Source organism: Epinephelus lanceolatus, chromosome 15 (genome assembly GCF_041903045.1).
Source record: "Epinephelus lanceolatus isolate andai-2023 chromosome 15, ASM4190304v1, whole genome shotgun sequence".
In the NCBI taxonomy this organism is placed as follows: Eukaryota; Metazoa; Chordata; class Actinopteri; order Perciformes; family Serranidae; genus Epinephelus; species Epinephelus lanceolatus.
Window position 1 is genome coordinate 43,061,445 of NC_135748.1, and position 26,774 is coordinate 43,088,218.

At 42.8% G+C, this 26,774-nt stretch overlaps 1 protein-coding gene across 2 annotated transcripts in view; it reads right to left on the reverse strand.

Annotated features, from left to right (window-relative positions):
• atrn (attractin) overlaps window positions 1-26,774 on the reverse strand; it is a 225,786-nt gene that overhangs the window by 122,620 nt on the left and 76,392 nt on the right. Inside the window, exons 16-24 of one of the 2 annotated variants that reach the window (XM_078175381.1) lie at window positions 23,708-23,927; window positions 22,971-23,156; window positions 20,687-20,932; window positions 18,874-19,011; window positions 15,834-15,927; window positions 13,981-14,033; window positions 10,319-10,413; window positions 4,562-4,640; window positions 238-392 (exon numbers count right to left, since the gene is read on the reverse strand). In XM_078175381.1, the coding sequence (XP_078031507.1) occupies window positions 238-392; window positions 4,562-4,640; window positions 10,319-10,413; window positions 13,981-14,033; window positions 15,834-15,927; window positions 18,874-19,011; window positions 20,687-20,932; window positions 22,971-23,156; window positions 23,708-23,927 (1,266 nt within the window). Of the gene's footprint in view, window positions 1-237; window positions 396-4,561; window positions 4,641-10,318; window positions 10,414-13,980; window positions 14,034-15,833; window positions 15,928-18,873; window positions 19,012-20,686; window positions 20,933-22,970; window positions 23,157-23,707; window positions 23,928-26,774 lie in introns of both variants that reach the window. The other variant, XM_078175380.1, reaches the window with a different exon arrangement.

The window sequence follows — 26,774 nt, forward strand, 5'->3', positions numbered from 1 at the left end:
TTAAAAACACTGCAACAGTCTTCACCTACCTTTTCCTCACACATCTCAGCGTATGCATTTATTACAATGAAGCTTACAATCACTGGTTAACATGCAGGATAATATGTTGCACTCACATCTAATGCAGCTGGACTACATGTCACATGACTCTACAGACTCTACAGACTCTACAGACCCCTTCACGCTTTATATCACAGGAACCTGGCTGTTTATCTGTTAGGCTGCAGCGAAGCTTACTTGGATCTTAATGGGCCACGTGAAGTTGCTGACGTAGACGAAGAAGGTGATGTTTGGGCTGTTGCGGAAATCAAAGTTCTCGTTGGAGAAACTGTCTTTGAACTCCTTGATGTTGCTCCGAGAAACGATGGGGATCTCCTCCCCAGTCTGGGTGCCTGCTGAAGGACAGAGAGGAGGAGCAGAGAAGAGCGACAGAGACAGAGGAGGGGAACAAGAGTTAAGTTTATGAAGGAGGTCAAATATGACAATAAGATAACATCACAAGGTGAAGGCTGAGAGATGAATTAAGAAAGGCACAGACACATATGATGGGTACTTTTTAAATAATTGAACATTTAAGTGGGGCGATATAACGGAGCATCTGAGACAGAGGGTGAATACAGACGTTCCAGCACACACAGGAGGAAACATGTTTTAGTGAAAACCCAAAATCCAAGTATGAACCTGAACAGATCCTCTTTAACATCAGGGCTGGTTTCTATCTTTACAACCTGACAGCCCTCTCTGCACTGCGTACGGTCACCAAACATATTTCCACCAATTAAATCACCTGAGGAGTAACGAGTGTGTGAGTTTAACCTCCTCTTCTACAGTTAGCACCACACACACACCACACTGGCAGAGGCCTGTGAGGACACCTGGTCTGACCATCTGAGGACAGAGGACGTGTGAGAGCTGCCACCTGCTGCCACCTTATGTTTCACTGAATTAACTCTGACGTCCGCGGCTGCAGCCACATTTTCACTGTCAATTCATGTGTTGGTTCTGTTTCTGGTAAAATGTTTGTTTGTCTGTAAAATGTGAGGAAGGAGCCCAAGGCGACGTCTTTCTGAAGATCTTCACATTACAGCAATAAAACAAAGCAAATCCTCACATTTTAAAGTTGGATCCAGCACAGGTTTGGCATGTTTGCTTCAAGAATGATGATTTTATTTTCACCACTGGGGATAATTTTCTGTTACTGTCTCACTGTTTCAGCTCGGGCTGCACACCTGACCATGATTTTGGCTTTCCAAAATTAAACGATGGCGTTCAGCTGCGATCCTGACAAACTGCTGCACATCAAATCAAGCAGCCATTGCAAATTATTTGTTCTCTTATGACGAGCTGTCATGTCGCTACACATTTACCCTGCAGCAGCAACCTGTGAAAACTTTCCTGTATGTTGCAGCTGCAGACGGGCCAAACGAAAGACATCCGTAGTTTTAAAGTCTTTTAGATTCAGGAAATCATAAACAAATAGTGCATCAGACTTGTGTCTGTGCCACAAAGCAACATAACTAACTCCTTAAACCACCTGAACAAACTCTACAATCTACAGTGTGATGAACAAACACACAAAGGCCAAGGAGAATAATGACGCTCAAGTCTCGCCTATTATTTCTGCGTGTGGTTATCAGTAAAAGACGGTGAATGTGGTGTTTTTATGATCCTGCTGACATCATTCCAGATCTGTTACATGAAAATATAGAAATACTTCTTCTTAATTCAACACCTTCATTTGTTAACACCAGGGGCCAGTTGCACAAAACACCTTAAGTTAAGGTTTTCGTCAAGTCCTTGTCGATGTTTCCTCAAAATAAAATCAGCTGCACAAAAGACCCTTAAGTCTTCTCCTTAACGTTTCCTTAAAATGTTCAGAGAAGTATTTTTATTTTCTCCTTGTCTTGGTCTCATACTGAAGGAATCTTTAGACTGTTGCACAAAAGACCTTAGCAACCAAAGGTAAAAGGTAAAAAAAAAAAAACCCTTAAGGTCCCTCTGATTCTGTCTTAACTGCAACATGACTGAGTTTATGGTGACAAATGAAATAACTAATCCACCCTGAGAAGAGTGTTCTGTGACCAGGAGGACCTGACGGATACACTTCTGATTTCACACTTTAGATTTGACTGAATGAATTTTCCTTACAGCTGTTTTTTGTTTTCTGGTATTTGGGATCAGGTAGTTTGTTCTTTCTATGATTGTACTCCTCCAGAAATTTCATCTTTTCCTCCTCGGACCTGTCTGGTTTATTGTCCTATTTTCTTTCAACTCTGAGAGACAATAACAGGCGTCAAACCGTGAGTCCAAGCAAACAATCTCTATAAAAAATTTTACTGCTGTAAAATCTCTTTCAGTGCAGGAAATTATTTTTTCCTTAACTAAGGAAACCTTTTAAGGAATTCTGTGCAACTGTTAAAGTCCCTCAGCTGAGGAGAAATTAATCCTTAAGGAAAAAACTTAGAAATAAGTGGTGTATCGACTTTTAATTGTGGAAATAAAGCAGTCACAGCAGCAACACTGTCTGTGTGAACACTACATGCACACTACAAGCTGCAGCAGTTCAGTGAGGATGCTGTCACATGCTGCACACACAGGCAGTGTGGCCCTGGCATGAATCCTCATCTGTGTCCAGCATCAACTGACAGGCATCCGGGACATCCAAAAAATAATTGTACAGCAGTGAAGAGGAATCCAAAGGAGATGAAGAAGAAAAACCTTAAGTCTTATTTTAGTCTTTAAGGGTTTGTTAATTAGCAGGAATGTAGCAGAAGGTGAAAGTGAGAGCAGCGCTCTGTTGATTTGATTTGGGACAAGATGTTTTGGCACAGTTTTATTAATGTTTTGCTTCGAGAAGATTCACTGAATTTTAAGTAGAACAACTTAATTTTAAGTCTTATCTTGATTCAGACTGAGACAACTTTATTAATTCCACCAGGATCAATTTGTTGGAATTTGTCTTATTTAGATGCAAAGACTTGTCCACCAGCAGGACTGTAGCACAACACGACTCTGTGAAAGTGCAATAAAAATATTTTGTCCCTAAAAACAGTAAATAATCATGATTATCATTTTGACCTTTAGTTAACACACATATATTAGATATGATCAATATATCCTTATTAACAGGCTATGTACCACAGTCTTTTAAGGTAGCTGTAATTAAACCTCTACTAAAAAAGCCCACCCTGGATCCAGAGGTGTTAGCCAACTATAGACCAATATCTAATCTTCCCTTTATGTCAAGAGACTGGATCACTTAATTGGCCTAAAAGGTTCTGCACTAAGCTGGTTTAAATCTTATTTATCTGATCGTTTTCAGTTTGTTGACGTTCATAATGAATCATCCTTACGTACCAAAGTTTGTTTTGGAGTTCCGCAAGGTTCTGTGCTCGGACCAATCCTATTTACTCTATATATGCTTCCTTTAGGTAACATCATTAGAAATCACTCTATAAATTTCCATTGTTATGCGGATGATACACAGTTGTATTTATCGATGAAGCCAGAAGAAAGTAATCAATTAACTAAACTCCATAACTGCCTTAAAGACATAAAAACTTGGATGAGCACCAATTTCCTGATGTTAAATTCAGACAAAACTGAAGTTATTGTTCTTGGCCCCAAACAACTCAGAGACTCTTTATCTGATGACATAGTTTCTCCAGATGGCATTGCTCTGGCCTCTAGCACTACCGTAAGAAACCTCGGAGTAATATTTGATCAAGATTTGTCTTTTAATTCTCATTTAAAACAAACCTCACGGACTGCATTTTTTCATCTGCGTAATATTGTGAAAATTAGGCCTATCCTGACCCGAAAAGATGCAGAAAAATTGGTCCACGCTTTTGTTACCTCAAGGCTGGATTACTGTAACTCTCTATTATCAGGTAGCTCTAGTAAGTCCTTAAAAACTCTCCAGCTAATTCAGAATGCAGCAGCACGTGTACTAACAGGAACTAAGAAACGAGATCATATTTCTCCTGTTTTAGCTTCTCTGCACTGGCTCCCTGTAAAATCCAGAACTGAATTTAAAATCCTACTGTTAACTTAAAAAGCTCTAAATGGTCAAGCTCCGTCATATCTTAGAGAGCTCATAGTGCCATATTATCCCACCAGAACACTGCGCTCTGAGAACGCAGGGTTACTCGTGGTCCCTAAAGTCTCCAAAAGTAGATCAGGAGCCAGAGCCTTCAGCTATCAGGCTCCTCTCCTGTGGAATCATCTTCCTGTTACGGTCCGGGAGGCAGACACCGTCTCCACATTTAAGACTAGACTTAAGACTTTCCTCTTTGATAAAGCTTATAGTTAGGGCTGGCTCAGGCTTGCCCTGTACCAGCCCCTAGTTAGGCTGACTTAGGCCTAGTCTGCCAGAGGACCCCCTATAATACACCGGGCACCCCCCCCCCCCCCCCCCCACTTGTCGTATGCTGTAAAGCCCTGTGAGGCAAATTGTGATTTGTGATATTGGGCTTTATAAATAAAATTGATTGATTGATTGATTGACCATAATCTTGCAGCCCCAGTTTCAGCACCATGAGGAGAGTTGTCTGTGACCTACCGGTGAAGCTCGTGGCCCAGGTGATGTTCAGGTTGAAGTTCTTTGAGGCGTTTATGAACATGTCGAGATCTCTGTTTGGCTGAGGAGGAGAGAGGACACAGGAAACAACACAGTCAGCATCATCAGTGTCATCATGCTGTGTCATACACATCTAATGAACCAGGAGAAGCATGTACAGTATCTGCAGCAGGTCAAAAAGCCTCTGTGCTTCACAGTGAGTGCAGAGCGCAGCCTCGTATCCGCTCACATCAGTCTGCAGCTGTACAAACAGTTACTGTACTGCAGACTGGAGCAAATTTGCACAGCTAATAGAAGCTGCATTAGCAAAACAAATGTTTGAACAAGAGTCAGTGATGAAAATGATATTCATTAAAACACTGTTGTACAGTGATACCAGCTGTGATTACGCAGAGTGAGACCTAATTATTGTTTACATACGTAATCGTTTCAACAGCTTTAGTGCAGATGAATAATTAAGAAGCGTTTGTTAGGAAGAATCTAAATATTCATTATTAGTCATTATTAAAGGAACATGTTAACACCCACATATAAATCCCTCACCCTGTGTTACTTTGAATTCTTAAATAAAACTTTGCTTTTCTCACATAATGAACGAAGAATCCAAAAAACTGAGAAGATTCTTGCTGAATTAAAGTCACAGGTGTTCACAAGGAACAACAGACAAACTAAAACATCAGTTCACAAACAGCCGGGTGAAAATGCTCCTTTTAGTTCCTCAACCAACAAGATGCAAAGACACACTAACACAAAATACTGTCCATATCCAAGCAGCTCAAACATCAAGTCCACTGAGTCTGCACTGAGTTTAACAGAGACACTGAATCAGTCAGAGATATTTAAGAGGTGACAGTGTAAAGTTTTCACAGGCCTTCATGATGCTTTCTATCTGTGGGAGAAAAAAATCTTTGCTTCTTCAAATACACGTGTTTAGGAAGTCCTGAACTCGGATTATTCTGCAGGACTAGTTTCACTGTTAAACGTGGACCCCTATGACTTCAATACATCCAGAACTTTCTTAGTTTTTGGATTCTTCGTTCATCGTGGAGGTGTGCAAAAGAAAACAACACATTTTTCTTGATGAATTAAAGGTAACACAGGGTGAATAACTGATATACAAATGAGCACCCTGTGGGTGAAGTGTTCCTTTAAAGATGTGTCATGTAGATTCTGTTTTTATGGTTTTATTTAAAGTATTCTTTTTATTGTTCCACTTAATTCTGCGGAGTCTTTCGTCGCACTAAACAATTGCTGAACATCAGACGACATCGTCATCCAGAAGCTCTTCAGTCGTCAGGTTTCGCCTCATCTGAGCCAAGTGACATTTGTAGTGGATGTAAAATCACAGAAGCACGACATCATCAAAATGTCATTTCCTGTGCCTTTTCTAAGCACACGTGTCCACATGCACACATCTGGCTGACAGAGGGATCGCAGTTCTACACTGGTTGCCGTTTGGTAAACACTTTGTCGGGGGAAAAATACCATCTGGAATATTTAATCAGATCCTGGTGTTTCAGTTGGACTCCAGCTGCTGCAGCCAGGTACACAGGGCCGGACAGGCTCTCCTTTACCGAGAAAACATCTGTGTGATGATGAGCGTCACTCACACCACCACGCTACACTTCAGGATGATGTCATTAACCTGTGTGTGTGTGTGTGTGTGTGTGTGTGTGTGTGTCTGTGTGTGTGTGTGTGCTCTTCAGTGGCAGAGGGACTTTTACTGAGAGGAGCCAGGAGTAGTTTCTCTTTAATCATCGTGGCTGACGAGACGTTAACTGAGTGAGAGTTTAATTTATTTTATCAGTTTAATTTAGCTTTTACTTTACATCTTATCATTTAAAACTTATGCTTATTTAACCAACTAGTCCATAGCCATTGGTAGCTTTGTCACCTTCTACCTATGCCAATCCTCAATGCCTATGTGCAGTTTCACATAGATTGACCACGTCAGTGAGTAGAAAAACGTGGGACAGACAGAATGACTGACTGACAGAATGACACACTGACAGTTTCCGTGATTATGTACAGCATACCATACCATGACTTAGTCATACCAAACATTAGAAACAACACCAACATTGGTCCACAGGGGGAGCCACAGCGATCGGTTGCATTTTAGCCATTTTGAAGCATTTTTCTGTTGTTATAGCGCCACCCAGTTGCCAATTAGAGTTTAATTTCTCCAGTCACCTTGAGGCGTCCTGTTCTACATATCTGCCAAGTTTAGTAAAAATCCATATGGCGGTTAGGCCTAGATAAGAAATGAGCTCTCTAGCGCCCCCATTTTGTTTGATGGGGTCAATAATGGAGGGGTCCCCTCAGATTATGTGTGGTCATATGCCTACAAAGTTGCGTGGTGATGGGTGAAACCCTTGAGATGTTCTACACCTTTATGTGATGAGCCACGCCCTCTGCAATATTCATTGCCTTATAGAAGCTCAGTTTTAGTAAGTTTTCCAGCTTTTGCCAAGAGGGAACTTTAGATATTGGTCCCTAGATTATGTTCACCCAGTTTCATGCAGATCGCTCAAACTTCCTAGGAAGAGATCCATTTGAAGTGTTTTTCAAAAAATTCAAAATGGTGGAAAATCTATATAAGCGGAAGTTATGGGTTCTTGAGGCAGATGTGTTCCTCAGGAGGAGAGGCATCTCTGTGCAAAGTTTCATGTCTCTACCACATACGGGGCATGAGATATGCCCATTCAAAGTTTGACATTTCAATGGGTTACTATAGCGCCCCCCTTTGGCCAACTGATGTAATATTGCTTCATTGGCATCCTCCCATGACCCTCTACCACTGTGCCAAATTTCACATGGATTGACCAAGTCAGTGAGGAGAAAAACGTGGAACACACACACAGAGTTTTCCTCATTATATAGTGAGATTATTATCAAGGGTGTGTTTTAATGTCAGTCACAGCAGTGACGGGGTCAGGACTGAGATGCTCGTGCCTCACTGATGGAAACCCACGGGCTCTGACTAATACTTGTGCAGCAACTACTGTCATTGTAAAAAGCTGCTAAAAAGCAGAACAGACTCATAACTCCTTCAAAGAAATTCATGCTGAATTTCAGAGATGCGTTTCATGGTGCTACAGCAAACATAAAACTGGGATAACGGACAAAATGAGATTAAACGTTACACTACTTGATATTATGATCAATAGAACTCACTCCCTTTGTCTAAGTGACGCCACACTAATGAATGAACAGGTGAAATGATGTGAAACCACGCCCTCTGTGCCAATTACAACTACAGGAAGTGAAAGTGACCATAACAACGTACACAAATAATAAAAACCATAGGTTGAATCCGCATTCTGGCAAGCAAGTAGTTGGAACCTCAGTAACGACCTGCAGACACGTCTTCTCGTGCAACATGAGCTTCATACTTTCTAGAGATGGTTGTGTTTCTCCAGATACACTGTCTTGTTGACTGCTCAGCTAGCTCAGTCTTGTTACGACTTAGATATCTGGTAGCTGATTTGACCTCAGTCTAACTGCCTGTTGACCAATCAGATTGCTCAGCTGGTGCTACTTGTTGTATGAGTCATTATAAACTGTGTCTGAGCTCTGTTGTTCATCTTTATTCTTTGATGGGTTGATTTACTGTAATAAAGACATTTAATTGTTTATGTTCTCAGGTCTCTCCTGGAAATCACATCTCACTCTGACTAAATAAAGACACTGATGATGATGTAATTCAGATAAACAGATTTTATCTGTTGAGTTAACGGAGCTGTGACGGGACCAACAGGCGACGTCCTCCCGTCATCATGTTTCCTTTGAAACTAAAATCTGTCTCATCACTTCTGAAGACTGTAAAACAACACACTCAAATGTTTTTAATGCTGCGTCAGATGAACTGAAGGATTTAATGTTTATTTAATTTTCCCTGATGGGAGTGGAAATTATTCTTAAGCTTAATAAACTATTTAAAATCATCTCTTTGCTTCAGCTGAACAGTACGGAGGATGGAAGTCACCAAAATAAAAATTAATTAACGACAGACACAGACCCTGCAGACCTCCTGCTCTCCCTCTGGTTCTCCAACACGCTCTGCTCTGGCTCTGGCTCGACTCTGAGCCGCCTGGCTCCGTCCCACAACCTCTAAGCAGCCTCCAGGAAGTCCCTCTGACCCAGGCTGAGCTCTGCTCCTCCACCAGAGAACCAGGGGGACGATGGGAGGTCAGTGGGGTCTGTGCCCACAGCTGAAGGGCCTCTAATTACTTTGCTCCAGTTCCCACATACTCCTAAATGTGCAACTGAGGATTTTCAACCTTTTCTCATCCCAACTCGCCACATATCGCCGCTCGGTCAGTGACGTTAACGTCTACATGTGACGCGCTGGGTATCATCCTGCGTTTGTTGTTGCATTCTGGGATGGTCTGACAATTTACACAGTGCAACAAAAGCACGTGGTCAGATTTAGAAACCAACATCATGGTGTGAGTCTACATTAAAACAGGAAGTGAACAGCAGGTTCCAGGGTGAAAGTCCAGGGTTTGTTGGACCCATCCTCCCCTACCGCCTGCCCTATACAGACTTCCTCACTCTTATATTATGTTGTTACTGGCAGTGATCAAACTGACGCCGTCCAGCAGTGTATCTACCACCGACACAGGTTCTGTCTGACCACGTTATTAACTGACACCACGTGGCGTCGTATCATAACCGCTGAAAACGTGGCTGTTGCCCAAATCAGATAAAGCTGTCGTCTCTGACGACTTTGGAATAAAGGCAGACTGAGAATTCGTTCCCCCGCTCTCCAAACACAATGTTTATTTGCTATGATTGGATAAACAATGTTTCGCACTCTAGCCAATGACAGCACAGCAGGGCGGGACTAAACCCTCCCACTAATTTGCATAATGAAGAAGAAACACATTAAGAAATGTAAGACAAAATGTACAAGGACAGTAAGCCAGAAATAAATGCATTTGGTGAAATAAAATAAAGGGAAAATAACAAATAAATAAATATATATTTTTAATATTCTTTTTCAAATAAATAAAAGTTAAATGCAAAAAATTTATAACTACAATGGAAAATAAATAAAGAAGCAAATTAAAACAGAAATATTATTTTATGTCACATTTAATTAATTAATTAATACCTGAATTTATATTTAATGTTATTTTTTGGTATATTCAATGCGATAATAATTTATTTACTGTGTCATTTATTTCTGATCATATATCAATCTGTCCTGGGAACGTCTCGAGATCCTCCCGGAGGAGCTGGTGAGACGGACGTCTGGAGTACTTTGCTCAGCGTGCTGCCTCCATGACCCGGCCTCAGATAAGAGGAGGAGTCATTTATTTATTAATTTATTAATTCATCTATTTTTGATGTTGCCAGCTTTCGTCCTCCATAGACAGTGCATCACCACGAAGCTGAAAACATGGCTTGTGAAAAGTGACATGTTGGAGGTTTCTACTGGATGGGACATGTTACACACGTGTGTTCCTACAGGTCGCTCTTCAATAACAGATCTTTACTATTATTTAATAATCAATAATCAAAGTGGTGAAGACAAAGTGGAGACGTGTCTTTGGAGGAAAAACTTTGCTGTTTGACAACAACTGAGGTGAGACAAAGGGAAAAAAAGCTAATCTCCATCATCATCATCATCATCATCGTCATCGTCATCATCTGGCGCTGCCTTCACAGTCTTTAATCCTAATAAAAGTGACAGCTGCTGTGGCGGCGGGGCGTTCACTGTCAGAGACTTACCTCCTCAGGTGTGGCCACGAAGTTGATGGCGGTGTAGTAGCGGTCGTCCTCCTGCGACAGGCTGAAGGTGAACTGGTAGTCGATGAGGAGCGTGTCTGTTTGAAGTGATGGCGCCGGCGGTGCGGGTGTGGGAGAGCGTGGTGGGGATTACAAAACAAGAAGAAGAAGAAGAAGAGGAGCTCGATTAGTTTGAAAGTCACACAGGAACATGTTTTCACACGGCGCTCAGGGCAGGAAATTACCCACAGCTCCTTCTGTTGTTAAAGGTGTATTGACTTTCCTGGAAGAACCTGAAGATTTGGGAGCGAGCTGTGATGAAGGTCGTGATAGAGGTCGGGTTTTATGTCTGTGTGTGTGTGAGCCTGCCTGAAACAGCAGCTGGGATCTCTGTCACCAGACCATAATAATAAAATGTCAGTGAGTTCAGAAACAGGAAGCTGACCATGAACTGGACACGGACCAAATGACTTCCATGTTTCAAACTTTTCTGTCCACTTGTTTTTCGACACATCTCCTGATATGAAAACTTTAAAATCATAAAACTAACATCCTGTCGCACTATATTCCAAAACTCATGTTGGTTTGAATCATCGTAGGGAAAATAGCTTCTGCAACCTCAGGGTCAGTTTAACTCCTTTCGTACAGGAGACACGTTTACAAAACAAGCACGTGGTTAAAAAACTCCACCAGTGTTTGTGACTGCTGTCAAAGGTTAATGTCCGAATGTGGTTAAACTCACATTAATGCTAAACTGTTGAAAAGCTTCTTTGTTTCATAACACTGAAACCTAAATTCTAAATCAGCAAACATTCAAATTCAAAGCAGCTTTTTTATGCCTCAGCGCCAGCGATAGCCTCAGCCAGAGGCATTATGTTTTCAGGTTGTCCATTCATCCGTCCCATCCTTGTGAACAATTTGAATTGGTGGTCAAAGGTCAAGGTCACTGTGACCTTGCATCTGTCCCATTCTTTTGATCTCAGTATCTCAAAAACACCTTGAGGGAATTTCTTTAAATTTGACACAAACGTCCACTTGGACTGAAAAATAATGAGATTGGAATTTTGTGGTCAAAGGTCAAGATAACTGTGACCATAAGTCAAGAATCCATATGTAACTGTAACATGGATGCTTCACACACAGAAGATCTATACAATTAGCACAGGTTCAAGATTAGAGTCACCAATTCAGTATCTGACCAAATGTCTCCCCTTCTGTTCCTGAGATATGACGTTAAAACATGATGATGTCACAGTCAAGCTGACCTTTGACCTTCCGGATATAAAATGTCATCACTTCATTATTTGAGAGACCTTGAACTGTGACCTTGGACCACCAAATTCAGAACAGTTTATTCATGAGTCCAAATGAACGTTTGTGCCAAATTTGAGGAAATTTCCTTGAGGCCTTCTTGAGATTTTGTTCACAAAATAAGACGGACTCAGGGTCACAGTGACCTTTGACCACAAAATTCCAATCAATTCATCTTTGAGTACAAATCAACATTTGTGCCAAATTTGAGGAAATGCCTTCAAGGCGTTGTTGAGATATCACATTCACAAGAATGAGACAGATGGTGTGACGACCCGTAAACATAATGCCTGCTGCCGTGACTATCAGTGGGACAGAGGCATAAAAACAAGACCCAAAGTTCCAGTGCAGTGTGAGAAATGAATAAATATTTGATTTAATAAAAGACAGTCGCTGAGAGCTGCAGCAGACCTGCAGGTTTCTGGGAGTGTGTTGCACATATGTGGTGAATTAAAGATAAAACACTGCTGCTCCATGTTTAATACAGGAGGTTAACCGTCGGACGACACAAGTTAACCTGTTTAGTTCGACAGCGAATGAGAGCTGTCAGTCGGACAAAGGTATAGGTCTGTTGAGTCCTACAGGCCTGCTGTTACTTCAGTATCAGACACTTACATTTAATGCTCTTAAGACATTTTCAGATCATTTTTGACCAAATTTAAGACATATTTTTGGACAATTATAAATTATCTAAGATTTGTAACATCAGAAATGTGAAGTTTGACGCAGACGAGCTCGACTAATTTTGACGAAAATAAATTAAAAGATGGATAAATTAAATTCAATCAAATGTTTGTGGCAATTAAGATTTCAATTTCAAATTTAAAACGACTTCATGACTTTAAAACTTTTCAAACCAAGTAACACACTCAGGCAAAAACTGGTACACCCCAAAGACAGGGTACCACACACTCAAAAAAGCAACTTGGTATATGCTGTCCAATGCAGTGAGGAATGCAAGGACTCATACATTGGTGAAACCAAACAACCATTAAACAAGCGCATGGCTCAACACAGAAGGGCAAACTCCTCAGGTCCAGTTTCTGCTGTTTATTTACATCTAAAGGAGAAGGCTCACTCCTTTGAGGACAGCAATGTGAAAATCTTGGACAGAGAGGACAGATGGTTTGAAAGAGGGGTGAAAGAATCCATCTACGTTAAAATAGAGAAACCGTCTCTAAACAGGGGAGGTGGCCTGAGACACCACCTATCCCCCATTTACAATGCGGCCCTTGCTGCTGTACCTAAGAGATTGAACAACAAAGATTGCCCGAAACTAACCTCAAGTGGCTCAAAGAAACTCAACGACAGTCGTTCACTGGTAACCACACATCATGCCTAACGACTGTTGCTCACCAGTGGCCCCACCCACTCCTAACGACCGTCGTTCACTAGTGTGACTCACCTGACCCAAACAATGGTCCAGTGAAACTCCACTAACGAAGTATTGTCTTATGAGGGTGGTGGGTGTACACCTCCACAGAGGTTAAAAACCTGAGTCTTACTCCACTGTTTGTCAGACTAGTGAGGACTAGTCAGACTGATGCGTTGAGAACTGATGAAGCCGCTTGGATAAGAGGCAAAACGTCTTCTAGACAAAAGAGATTTAAAGCACGACTCGAAACATATCTTATTAATAAAATCTATGACTAGAAGTCACCTGTTTTAACATTTTTTTCTGAATTAATTGATTGACTGATAAATTAATTCATTTATTTAAGTGTTGTCAAATTGTATGGTTTTATCTCTTTGCTGTGTTTGTATCTGTCGCCAGGTGTGATATAAAAACAGTTCATTCATTCATTCATAAAGACTTTCTAAGAACCTGCAGACAGCCTGTACTTTAGCTCCCTCTGTGTCTCTGAAACATTATAAGCTCACAGAATAATGATGAATAAGTGTCTGAGGACCAACTTTAGTTAAATTCTGCGATGTCACATTTGACACGACGTCATCAGAGCTGACAGGAATATTAATGACAGAGACTGATCTGCAGTGTGGACGGCGGTGCTGCAGCGTCTCATCACAGCAGCAGGCAAAGAGAAAGACGGCCCTTCAAACGCTCCAGCACCTCGCTCTGCGGCGACTCTCTTTCATCTGTGGATTCTTTCCACCTGCGACCTGTCTGAACACGCCGTCTCTCCTCTGGCTGTTATTTCTTTAAACATCGCACCACTTTGAGACCTACTTTGATTTAAGAGCCGTGTAACTGTCTCAGCACTGACCTGAACAAGGGAGAGAGTACGGCCTCACAGTGGTGTCTTAATATGACCCTCACACACGCACGCACGCACGCATGCACGCACGCATGCACACACGTAGTTGGTGAAGTTGGTAATTGGAATTCCACTTACAGTAACATGTTCCTTTGAGGGGGTTGCCTTGGTAACGATTCTCGACTTCACACCTGAAAGAGAGAGAGGTGGACGATGGATGAAGAGAAATGAGGCACAACACGAGAGAAGGAGAAGAAGGGAAGGAGACAGAGAGGAAGAGAATTGAATTAAGATGATTTAATCACAGGTATAAACAAAGCAGCGTCGCACACGGCGGCGTGAGCCCTAACCTTCAGTCGGCTACAGCGCTGCCGCCATGAAAAGGGAACAGATAGAGAAGGCGTCATGAAAAGACACTTTCTGTCCACAGAAACAGCCTCAGTTTCATTTGTGAAATGGTGTCTCAGGTTTTTAACGGGCTTCAGGAGGCGCTGTGGCGATGAAGGTCAGGATTATAACGAGTGCTGCTGGCACTGACGAAGAGCTGGGATTATGGTCAGAGAAGAACATGGAGGGTACCAGATCATTTCTTAAAATATATATCAACATGTTGGCTCACAGGATTTAGTCAAAATTATTTTTTTAGCATTTTGCCTTTGTTGATTGAGGCAGTCTGGGGGTGGGAGGGGATGACGTGCATCAGGGGGCCGCGGCTACAGTGGCAAGAACATTGCCTTCGTATATGGGACGCCTGCTCTGAAGGGCACCCACTAAGCCACCGGGTGCCCCAAAAATATATTTGTAAACAAAATCCCTGAGTGTAAAGTGGTTCAATTTGTTTGTCTGGACCACAGACGTAAGGTCAGACTGATAAACACCAACATCTGTCTGTAAGTGAGCAAGTGAGTTTACACAATCAGTCGGAGTGAGAAATGACGTGTGAGTTGGTGTTTCCTCATTGGCCGTTGCTCCTTCGCTGACGGTCCTGTATTAGCTGCCGTACACATGCTGCTTGTTTTGCACCCTCAAATTCATTGTTTTTAATGTTGGCACACTCAAACAGCAAAGCAACGTCGTCGTGTCGCAGATGCTCTGAGATAAACAGAGTTCAACTTTTGGAAGGCAGAAGCGTGCACCGATGTCATGTGACGAGGGTCCACCAATAACAGCGATATCCTTCCCTTCTTCTATAAATATCAGTCCGTCTGTGGCTGTCAGAGCATCACATCTGTCCCACGGACAAACAGGAAGAAGATCAGCTCTGCGCTCAGGATTTCAGGCTGTGATACGATGCTGGTTAAGGTTGCTTAGCAACCTCAGACCTGCTGCTGCGCTCTTGAAAGGCACGAGAGTAGCACCAAGCGCCTGACCTTGTGTTTTCCAGGCGGTTAAAGACGCAGCATGTGTACAGGCTCTTACTGTGTTCTTCATCTTCTGTAACCAGTGTCACATGATAGCACGGTGGGATTAGCAAGCTAGCTCGCTAACTAGCCAGCCGCTACGTGAGTAGAATTTAACGTAATGCTTCGGTCACACTCTCATCACAGCGTAGGAAAACACATCGTTATCATCAGATGAGTGACAAGATTGCTCACTCCATTTTCTGTAACCATGGTAACGGTAGAACTAAAAGTATGGGGGCATTCGCAAGCTAGCTCGCTGCTTTGACGGAGGAAAGAGAGACAAAAGAGAAAAGATCTCTTGTTTTCAGTCCGTGGCATAGACCGTGTCATCACTACTAGAAATGCAACTATAGCCAGTATCTCACAAACACTGTGCTGCAAAGACACTAAACATTTTATCCAGCTTCAGAAAAAGCTTGAAAAGCCAGAAGTTAGAATGAAAGTAAAGATAGTTGCTGCTTCGGAGATGATGCACAGTCTCGTCGAGTCACATTACTTAAGGTTTCAGAAAGACGCTCTGAGCTGAGCTTTAAACAGGACGGAGGAGGGAAGAGGACAATGACAGAGGAACAGTAAAGTGAAACTCACAGGTGGCAGCGATCTCCTTTGATGCCTTTAGTGGTGCAGAAACATTTGCCGTTGTTGGGGTTGCACATGCTGGCGTGGCCGTTACACTTGCAGGCTGAACAAAACACATGAAACATCAACATGAAGAGCCTCAGTAAAACAGAACAAACACATTTCAATCTTAAATGACTGATGTTAGAGGAGGACAGTGAGGACAAAATCAATTTAATATCACTTCATCAGTATGTGTCACGACACAGTGACTTCTGTACATTCAATAATGGTTTAAAATAACTTCATCATACTTCATCTGATTATTTCCAGTTACAAGGTGCCTCAGAACAATAATTTCACCTGTTACAGGTTTCTACATTCACAACTTCACAGTCCTGCTCTGTGGCCGCCCAAATTGAAATTATCCTGCGAGGCAGCTGGATACATGAGATCACGCGAGAATCATGAGATGTTGTAACAATCACAAGAGAATCCAGCCCTGATTTGCTACACAGGGTGTTTTTCATTACGCAAACACGTCTCCTGTCTCCTCTCACTCATGTCTCTTCCTTGTACCTTAGCTCGATGCAGAGAGGAGCCACATGTGGAGCTTCTTAAAGTCAAGGAAGGATCCTTCAACAGCTGAATTTCAAGGAGGCTGCGTCATCGAATCCTGTCAGCGGACTGTTCTAATGTCAAGGATCCATCAAATTCTACTGAGACCAAGTCCTTCCTTTAGAGAACTTTCAAAGACGCATGTGTGTGTATTCTCAGCGGGCATGAAGTTCCCACACTTCTTTGTTCACATTTTTGGGGGTTAGCATAATGAAAAGCACCTTTGCTGTCTTCTTCTAGTCGTCATCAGTTATTTCGGTTTTCAGCTGTTTAGAGGAGCCCATGGCTGCTGATTGTTGGGACAAGCTTTCAGGACTCAGAGTATTTATAAAGCTTTGTAATTGCTTCACCTGGCCTTTCCTAACGATGACTGTGAAGAAGCCAGAGCCCTAACAAGCTCATTAAGGTCTGAGATAAAAGTTTGAGAGCTCAAATGTCTCGGGGTGCCCAAACTGTTGCACAGTGCTCCTTTTGTGTTTTTTTACTATAAGGCTGCTCTCAGCCCTAGAGTGGTCTCCTCTGGTCTGAATCAGGGACTCATGTTGTTCCAAAGTTGTATAATTGCCTAGAGTTGGTTGGTGTTCTCACGGCAGCATTTACAAGAGGACCAGATCAAATGCCTTGTGTGAGAAAGCTGCTCTTGATTGGTCAGAATTTCCATGTGGGAAAAATCCAGGAAGTAAAGCAAACGTTGAAGAAGAGTACACTTGCAAGATAAATGTGACACTTTCTAATGTCACAATGGAGGGACAACTACGCAGGTTGATTTTAGCGCTGCTCATCGTGGACTATATTGCTGTCATTGTTCATTTTAGTCAAAGCATACAGTTTGAAAACGAGGCGCGGCTCCAACTAGAAAACAATGTTTTGATGCATTGGATGTGCTGAATGTGCATATTAAGGCAGTACAGGAGGAGGTGCACATTAATAATCCTCCAGGACTGTAACATGCTCATGTTTAACCCAAACAATGTGTCATGTGACTGCAGTTGCTTCACATCCAGGTCGCAACACCTTCTCACCACAAACCAACCGCACCAGAGTTCCTTTGGAACCGGACTGAGACCACCTCTTCAAGAAGGTCTCGGTCCGGTTGTTTTGGTGTGTTCACACCTGCCCAAACGAACCGCACTGAGGGGGCAAACACACCTGAGTTTGACTGACTCGAACCAAACAGGGCAGGTGTGACAGCAGCCTAAAATTGTACAAAATAAAAATAAAACACCGACCCTGCGTATAATGTTGAAAAACATGTTTCATCTTTAGCTTCATGTCTTTTGGAGATCATTTCATCTTCTACTCACTTAACTATTCACAGGAAACCCAAACGTTTGCCTGACACTGTGATGTTTGCACTGAATCAGAGCGTTTCCTGTACGTCTCAAATAGAGGTTGACACAGTTCTGTCTGGTTTGATGGAAACTCTTCTTCCCTGAATGTTTCATTGGGGTCAACTGTCTCGTTCTCCAGAGAGAAGGACACGAGGGAAATAAATAAACACTGTTGCCACCATCAAAGAGTTTAGCTCCAGAGCCAAGTGTGTGTCCACAGGTGAACTTAAATGTTGTATCTTCCTAACGAGTTTTGGCTCCCACCCACCAGAGGTGACTTTCCACGTCCCAGGAGACAGTTTCTGTGTCCGTTAACAGATGCCAAATGTCTATTAGGGTTTGGTGCGTTTGAGGACCAGTTTTATAACACCTGTATAAATGTTAATGTTTGCCGTCCTTCGCATTAAGTCAGTTCATCATTTTTAAAGATGGCTGAGCCTCCGGGTACAAACAGCTGCGACTGATGTAGAAATGTGTGGGTGACAGCGGGGGACAGCTGGCGGAACAACAAGCCATATTGTGATTTTATTCTTATTTATAGCAGCTGTGTGTTCTCTTGATTATTTGTTCATCGTCTCCTTTCTGAGGTATTGATTGTGCACTTTTGTTTCGGCTCCTGAGTCAAACTGAAATAAAGAAAGCCTTTAATGTCCCCAAGGAGGGACGCTGCTGCGAGGAGGAGGCAGAGAAGAAGAAGAAGAACAAAACGGATGCACAACAGTGACAAGATAAAGATATGCAGAGAGGCTGGTTTACGGCTGTCACTGATGTAGGAACAGGTAAATACTGGATACGCTCCAGAGGAACACCTGGAGTTAGTGCCAAAATAAAGATGAAATCTCAAAAACACACAGCGTGGCTGAATTATATTGGTAAGCTAAATTAAGCTGCTGAAGGAACGGACGATTGATTTGTTGTCTGATTGACTGGCTGTCAGCATTAGCTGCACAGCAGAGTAAATCTTAAATATCCCACAGGAGCGCCTCGCCGTGCAGCCAGGACTCAGGAAAATGGCAGACATAAAACTCAACTGTAAAATACTGACAAGTTAAATGAAGCCGTGCGCGGGAAGACTGACTGGCGTGATTTAGTGGCGAGCCCAACGGGCCGCAGATACTCACGCTGGCAGGTGCCCCCGTTGGTCGGATCTCCGTAGAAGCCAGAGATGCAGCTCTCGCAGTGTCGGCCGGTTGTCAGGTCCTCGCACTTCTCACACACACTCTCGTTGATACACTGGCTGTGACCGTTACACTGACAAGCTGCCGGAGAGGAAACAAAACACACACACACAGAAATTCAGTTTTTTATTAAACAGCCTGAGGCCCAAACAGGAATGAATCTGAGTTAATTTGTGAGTAGAGAAAGTAATTTACAGTCTGAGGTGTGTTTGAGTTGTGAACTGTCTGCTGGAGCTGAGCGTGACAAATAGTGTTCGTTTGATATTCTCTGCGCTCGCCACGTTCATCTGTCAAGATCTGATACAGCTGAGAGAGGTCACAGAGGTCACTGCAGGTAAATCTGTTAGTCTGAGATTATAGAACACTCCCTGTGACTGGGTGACGGTGTAACGATCCATCGATCTGAATCGATATATGGATCCAATGATCAACGATCCAATATCTATAATGTAAAGTGAAAACATTGATCCATCATCATCGTCTTCAGGAAACGCTTTTATTTTGAAATTCTATGTCAGCGTCAAACAGCAGCACGCGGACAGATACAAAGAAAGACGATGAGGGTCATGATATCACTGGGGCAAAGAATCAGCAGTGTGGAAATATTCTGGATATGAAGTTATCATTACGAGATAAAACACAACGTACCAGCCTGGACGACATCTCACTCCGCTAACGTCTCACTACAGCAACATCAGCTGCTGGTTTCACAATGTTCGGCTGAAAAAACGTTCATGCAGGCTGAAATTCAACCGAACTGCTCCGTCGAGGAGCGACTTAAACTAACAACCAGGAAGAAAAATAATGACGTGCAGCCTGAAAGCTGCGAAAGAGACTGACACTGTGAAAGACACGTCTGTAACTCAGTGGACACATTTTTTGAGCATCATAACCTCCACAAATTACTTGTTTCACCATCAGGGTTTAATCCATTCTGTCTGATAACATTTGTAGAGTCTAAAAGAGCTGCGAGATCAAATCATTTCATCCCCATTCAAATTAGCAGAGCGCTAAACAGGAAGTGAGTCGGTTGGCGGGAGTTAGCCACTCGGCCGCGCTCAACAGTTCTAAGTCTCTGGTGCGCCTGCTCTGTGGGCCGCACAGTGCTCAAGTGCTAATAAACATCTGGGTAACATTACACGCTGCAGTGGAAACATCTTGGCTTCATGCACCACTGAGCAGTTTTCATATAAAGGAACAGGAACTCATCCTTTACATTGTGATGACGCCATGGATTTTAAATCGCATCTCTCGGCTCCAGGAAAGTTTTACAGACATCAAACCTCCATGGAGCAAAGACTCAGAATAGAAAAAGTCATGATCGGCCTTATGTGCAGTTGGAGGCGTCAACAGTTTGACAGACGTCTCTTTATAAGTGTGGGACAAATGTGGGGAAATAATTTTTAGGCTGAGGGGATTGTTTCTGCTGCAGTACTGTGAGTGGCCACTGGGAAAGATTGGAGGCAAGGCTGAGCAGCGTTCCTGGGAGCCTGGTCGGTACGGCTCGCTTCCACCAGACCTGACTGGTGCACAGTGCAGTAAACTGAAGAGCAGCAAAATGAACCTGCAGACTGACACGTGTGCCTGGTCAAAGATATTCTCTGCGGTTAACGTAACATTGCGTTGAATAAAATCAGAACTGTTTCCACCTGTGTGTTAGTAAATACCATTTATAGAACACATTAACAGAAATCAGTATTTTTAAATGACCAATATCTTCGATTACAAACCAAACTAAGAGTTAAATCTTCCGTACCTGGGCAGTGGATGAAGGACCAGTTGTATTTGGCCTCACTGGGGCACATGCTGGCGTTGAGGGCCGGCTGAGGGCTGGCGGGGAGGCCTGGGAGGGTGGACGGGGCCGGGACCGAGGTCTGGAAGGGCCCGCGGTACGAGCCCTCGATGCACTGACCTTTGCCCGTGTTGCTGGGGTCGGTGCACCATCCGCAGCCCGGCTGGTCCAGACACTGGCCACAGGTTCTGTACCCGGAGCAGTTCTCGGCTGCAGCAGGAAACACACAACTCAGCAGCAGCTCCAAAACAACGTCTGAAGAATTATGTGTTTACCAGAGTGAAGAAAGAGTTTGTTCTCAGCGGGTTTCCCTCGTGTAACTAAAGGGTTCAGTTAATCAGGCGCTGCCCTGTGAGCGGACGGGAGAGCAAGTTTGTTTTTGGTCCTGTTCCACAAGTTTAAATTAATAACACCACCAACACCTCCACAACAGCTCCTGCTTCCCTCCGCCTGCTCTCCATAGATATTTGCCTATATTTTAATTCCTAACTCTGGGCCCTCCAGGGTTTCCTCTGCTGACAGCTGTAAGTAACAACTTGCTCTTAATTGACCTGCCAGGTTAAATAAATGAAAATTGTTCTCTGCTGCGCCGTACAACAACAAAGCAGCAGCCGGAGACCAAGTTATCAAACTATTAACCAGATTATTAATCCCCATCTCGTCTGGTGGAGGGGCCATGCTGTAATATGTGCAGCTAAATGAAGGCAAACACTCCACAGAGCCAAGCTTATTTCAAACGCTGCCTTTTTATTTAAAAGTCTGATGAAGATCGCTGCAGAGGCTGAAGTGGTCAAGTACATTAACTGCAGCTGGAGCTTTACGTGACACGACTTCAGATTCATGCCTTCATATTGGTGTTTTTCTCTCTGTCCATAGACTGAGAGTCAAGAATCCTGCCTGAGTGATGGTGGTGTTACATGTAGCTGTTAAAACTTAATCAGAGGTTTAAACTGCATCCTGCAACGTTTCCATGTGTCAGACACAAAGTGTTTATCTGCGGTGGAAACAGTCAGAGATTTGTGAACATTTAAAAGTGAACGTTTTATGTTTAATCAATGAGTTCTGACTCCAGAGATGCTGATTCAACAGCTGCAGAACAAACAGCAGAAAGATTCTCACACTGAGGAACGACGACGCCAATGAGTCACAGACATTATAGATTACAGAGACAAAATAACCCAGAGGCCGAACCTCAGCAGAGGAGACGCCTCGTTTTACTGCTCCCTACTTTCCCTGCAAGTTTCCTCAACACGAGTAAACATTCATTTATCATTGTAAACTTTATCTCCTCATACGAAGATATGTTTGCATGTCGTGTTCAGTGTCTCACATGCTTCTCTGAGCTGTTCCACTCTGGTTAAAGAGATTAATGACTCACTGACTGAATCACATGTTTCGATTTTCCCTGAATTTATTTCCAAATTACACGTTTCTCTCCAAGAAACTTGTTGGACGCAACATCACAACAGTTGTTTAACCAAACACAGACTCATTTATGTGATGAAAAAATAAGATTCTGTGAGAAATTTTAATGAGAAACTTTCTCCAAAAAATAAGTCAGTATCGTCTCTCATTATTCTGAGGTACAAAGTCATTATGTTTGAGAAAGTTTCTCATTATGGTAAGACACTAACTCATCTTAAGACAGTCACTCATTATTTGATACTGATACATTTTTTTAAATACCAAGTTATTATTTCAAGAAAGTTTTTCTTTATTTTGAAAACGAACTAATTTTATCATTCACTAATACTCATTATGGTAAGTTTAAGTCATTTTGGGAAAGCTTCTCTTTATTCTGAGAAAGTTTCTCTTCATTACTTTAAGATACTAACTCAATATTTTGAGACACTAATTCATATTTTTTGAGTTGCTGAGTCAATATTATGAGAAGGTTTTTTTTTTTTGTTACTTCAAGTCAATATTTTGAGTAAGTGTCTCTGTGTTTTGAGACACTGATTAATTTTGAGATGGTAAGTCATTATTTTAAGAAAGTTTCTTCTAACTTTTGGTTGTGCTCTGTGGTCACAGAACATGTTTTTATTGTCTGTACTGAGTGACTCATTTATAAATTATAAATCTATTTATTAATGTACACTGTGCACCACGGCAAGTTTGCAATTTTGTTGTATGTTTGCACATTTAATGATGAATATATTTTCCTAGAAGAATCATATTGACTGTCACATTAAACCTGTAAATGATTATATGTAACAGCGAGAACAGTGAGGAGGATGAGAAGTCTTACGTGGACACGTGTTCATGGTGTACCACTCCATACACTGCCCGAAGGGGAAGGACGCCACGTAGGCGTTGGAGTCGACGCACTGCTTCATGTTGCTGCACCACATGCACTCGGAGCTGCTGCTGGTGCACTCGCTGCAGGTGGTTCTCATGGCACACGGCGTCCGGCACTGCTTGGCACTGTGGTTGGCTGAAGAACATTTTCAACAAGTTAAACTCGTGGAGTGTGAACGCAGAGATTCAGCAGGAGCGCCTCAGGGGAAGTCAGAGCCCTTCAGGTGGTGCTCTCTCTGCTCAACTCTACACGGCTACAGTAAACGAGGTGTTATCTCGAGAGCAGAGAAATATGTTTGGAAATGTGGAGAGCAGATGCAAAATACAAGAGTTGATTCTGAAATATTTTCTAACAGAGGTCAAACAGTCAAAATCCTCATGTAACACAGCTGAATTCTTTTTATGAGAAGTTTTATAATAAGTTAAAATCTATTTACAAATTCATTCAGGCCTCTGGTAAAGTACACTGCTGCCGTTTTACATTGTAAAATATGTGTAAAAATTATTTTCCACAGCTTGTGGCTGTACGACACTGTTTGATAGCAGCTGACACCAGTGACATCTGCAGTTAAAGGAGCACTGCAGCAATTTACTAAGACACAAAATTAGTTAGTTAGTTAAATTAGTTTTGCTTCTTTGCCTCAAACATTAACAGACTTAAACATACATCAAGTATGATGAACTCACCCGGCCGTTCACACAGGCTGCCGTTCACCGGGTTGATGCAGGTCTGTGCTTTCAGTCCGCTGGACGCCGGTTCGGCCAGGTAGCCGCAGAAGCCGGCATCGCTCGGCTCGCCGGGCAGCCACTGCAGAGTGGTGTTAGTGAAGGGTGACATGTCCTCCCAGCACCAGTACGACACGTTGATCTTCCTGAGCCCCACCCAGGGCGTCACCGTAGCCTTGTACTGCGGACACGTGACGACACGCCAAAGTTAAAACAAAGATTTTATTCTATTTAAATTCATCGATGTTCAAAGTTTGACTTTGTTCAACTTCAGTCAAAATTCTACCACTGCCTGCTCCTTCTTCCACTCTTCATGTCAAGTTTCCTTTTTATAGGTTTTCTGTAAGTCGGACTCAAACAGGGCTCACACACATTGTTTAACTACAAAACTTTTCCAGGACTTTTCAAGAACCCATAACAAAAAATTTCAAAACTTTTTACTCTACTTGCCCGGCGTTTTTTTAAACGAACATCATTTTAGCTAGCTGGCAGACATTGAGGGAGAGATGGAACGCAGGGAGAAAATGATTAAACGTACTCACTTCCTGTTCGGACACGGAGTAAAATTCATGACAGATTTTAAGAGTGTGCGCAGCGTTGCTCACACACAATAATACCAAAAGAGATTCAGAGTCAGAACACTGCCATGTGTTTTTGTCATAGAAATATAAGACCCAGGAAGGGGTCCAGTTTGGTGACCTCAGAATTTCATCTCTGTTCTTTGCAGACGATGTGGTTCTGTTGGCTTCTTCACACCGTGACCTCCAACGTGACCTGGGACGGTTTGAGTGTGAAGCTGTCGGGATGAGAGTCAGCACCTCCAAATCTGAGGTCATGGTTCTCTGCATGAAACCGGTGGATTGCTCCCTCTGGGTTGGGAGAGAGTTACTGCCTCATGCGAAGGAGTTCAGGTATCTCAGGGTCTTGTTCACCAATGAGGGTGAAACGGAGCGTGAGCTGGATCAGCAGATTAATGTGGTGTCTGCAGTGATGCAGGCGCTGCACCAGACCATCGTGGTTCAGAGGGAGCTGGGCCAGAAAGCAAAGGTTTAGATTTCCTGGTCCATCTACGTCCCAACCCTCACCTATGGTCATGAGCTCTGGGTAGTGACTGAAAGAATGAGGTCACAGATACAAGCGTCTGACATGAGTTTCCTCTGTAGGGTGTCTGGGCTCAGCCTTAGAGATAGGGGGAGGAGTCAGACATCTGGAGGGAGCTTGGAGTAGAGCCGCTGCTCCTTCATGTTGAGGTGGTTCAACATCTGATCAGGATCCTCCTGGGCGCCTTCAGGGCAGACCCAAAACACACTGGAGGGATTATTAATCTCATCTGACCTGGGAACACCTGGATCCTCCAGGAGGAGCTGGAAAGTGTTGCTGAGGAGAAGGACGTCTGGGGGACTTGCTTGCTTTGCTTTGGATAACTGAATGGAAATGGATGGATATAAGACCAGACAAAAGAGCTCAACAAGAGCGTTTTAAAGTATCCAAAAGTATTTAGAGTACATTAGTTTGAGTAATCTAATGGAGTACGTTATAAATGACATTAAAGGTCATGTATTCATTAACCTGCAGTGGAATACATTTTAAAAGTCCCCGTCCCAACTCTGGGATGATGTCAGCGATATCTCATCTGACTGACGGAGCAGCAATAAAAGCTGCTTTACTTCTCTCCACCTGGGAGGCTCTGTTATCCATCCCATCTCTAATCGATGGCCGTGCTGTTGCAGTCGTAGTAAACAGTGAGAGCTCGATCTCTCATAGACGTGGGTCGAATTACTGTTCCATCGGGATTTAATTGCATTTCTAGGATTGACTGAAGCCGTCTGGAATAAGTCTGAACTGCCAAACAGCAGCAGCGGTGTCAATGTAACACGGAGGGAAGCATGTTTCTGACTCTCAGAGCCTCCACACACTTTTTATTGCTCAACTGGACAGTTTGAAAACCAATATTATTCCGGAGAAATGAGGTTTTACTTCTTCTCCTCCTTTAAGCACAAAGATCACCTGGAACTGACCAACAGAATTGAATCTGGACCATCAGGGGAAATCTACACAACTGCATTAGTATGGATGGAAACCGCTCGTCGGTCTCAGCCCTGCTCTGAGATTCAGACTCCTGTGTTTTTGTCTTATTTAGCTGCGACATTACAGATGCCGTGCGGTGGCTGCAGGGCACCTTGTAGGATCCTAAGTGGCTTACATTTTTGCATGGGTGGCTTCAGTGAGGGATGGCGGTGTTTGTGCCTGCTGGGTGAAGCAGGACTGCAGCTGTAACATGACATCATGTTTTATTGAAGTGCGGAGCGGCTCGTTAGAAACGTTCCCTCGCACAGCGTTTGACACGTTCAGGATTGCGTAACGCTCTCTACCAAAACATTTAGACACATTAAGCTGTGATTAGGCCGATAATGTGGCTCCCAGAAAAACAGCTCCCTCATCAGCCTGAAAATTTGAAACATCTTTTTACAGCGGCTGTAAATTCAAAGAATTTGATGTAGGAACTCCTTTTAATAGCACAGGGAATGTGTCCTCCATGTAGAGGCCTTCCTGTTCCTTTAGAGCTGCAAGTAACAATTATTTTCATTATCCATTTTTTCTTGATTAATTAGTGCATAAAATCTTAGAAAATGCCCATTACAAAGTTTTCAAATATTGTTTTTTTTCTCTAATCAACAGTCTAAACCCCCAATATTTAATTATTTCAGATGGTAAAGCAGATAATCGTCACATTGAAGAAGCTGGAACCAGAAATCTCACCACCCTCCTATGATCCATCAGAATGAAGTCCCTGCCCTTCCATTCTTTAGCAATTTTTAATTAATTTCTCTCTTTTTGGACACACATCATCTCTAAAATGAATCAGAGTCCACATCTCTTGCATACTTTTCCTTCATGTTTGACATGACAGGATTTGTTCTAGTCTCTAGATTCAGGAAATAACACAGCACTAATTCTTATAGACCTATTGGCTGCCTTTGACGCAGTCGATCACGCCATCCTCTTGGACCACCTTAAGCATGCTGTT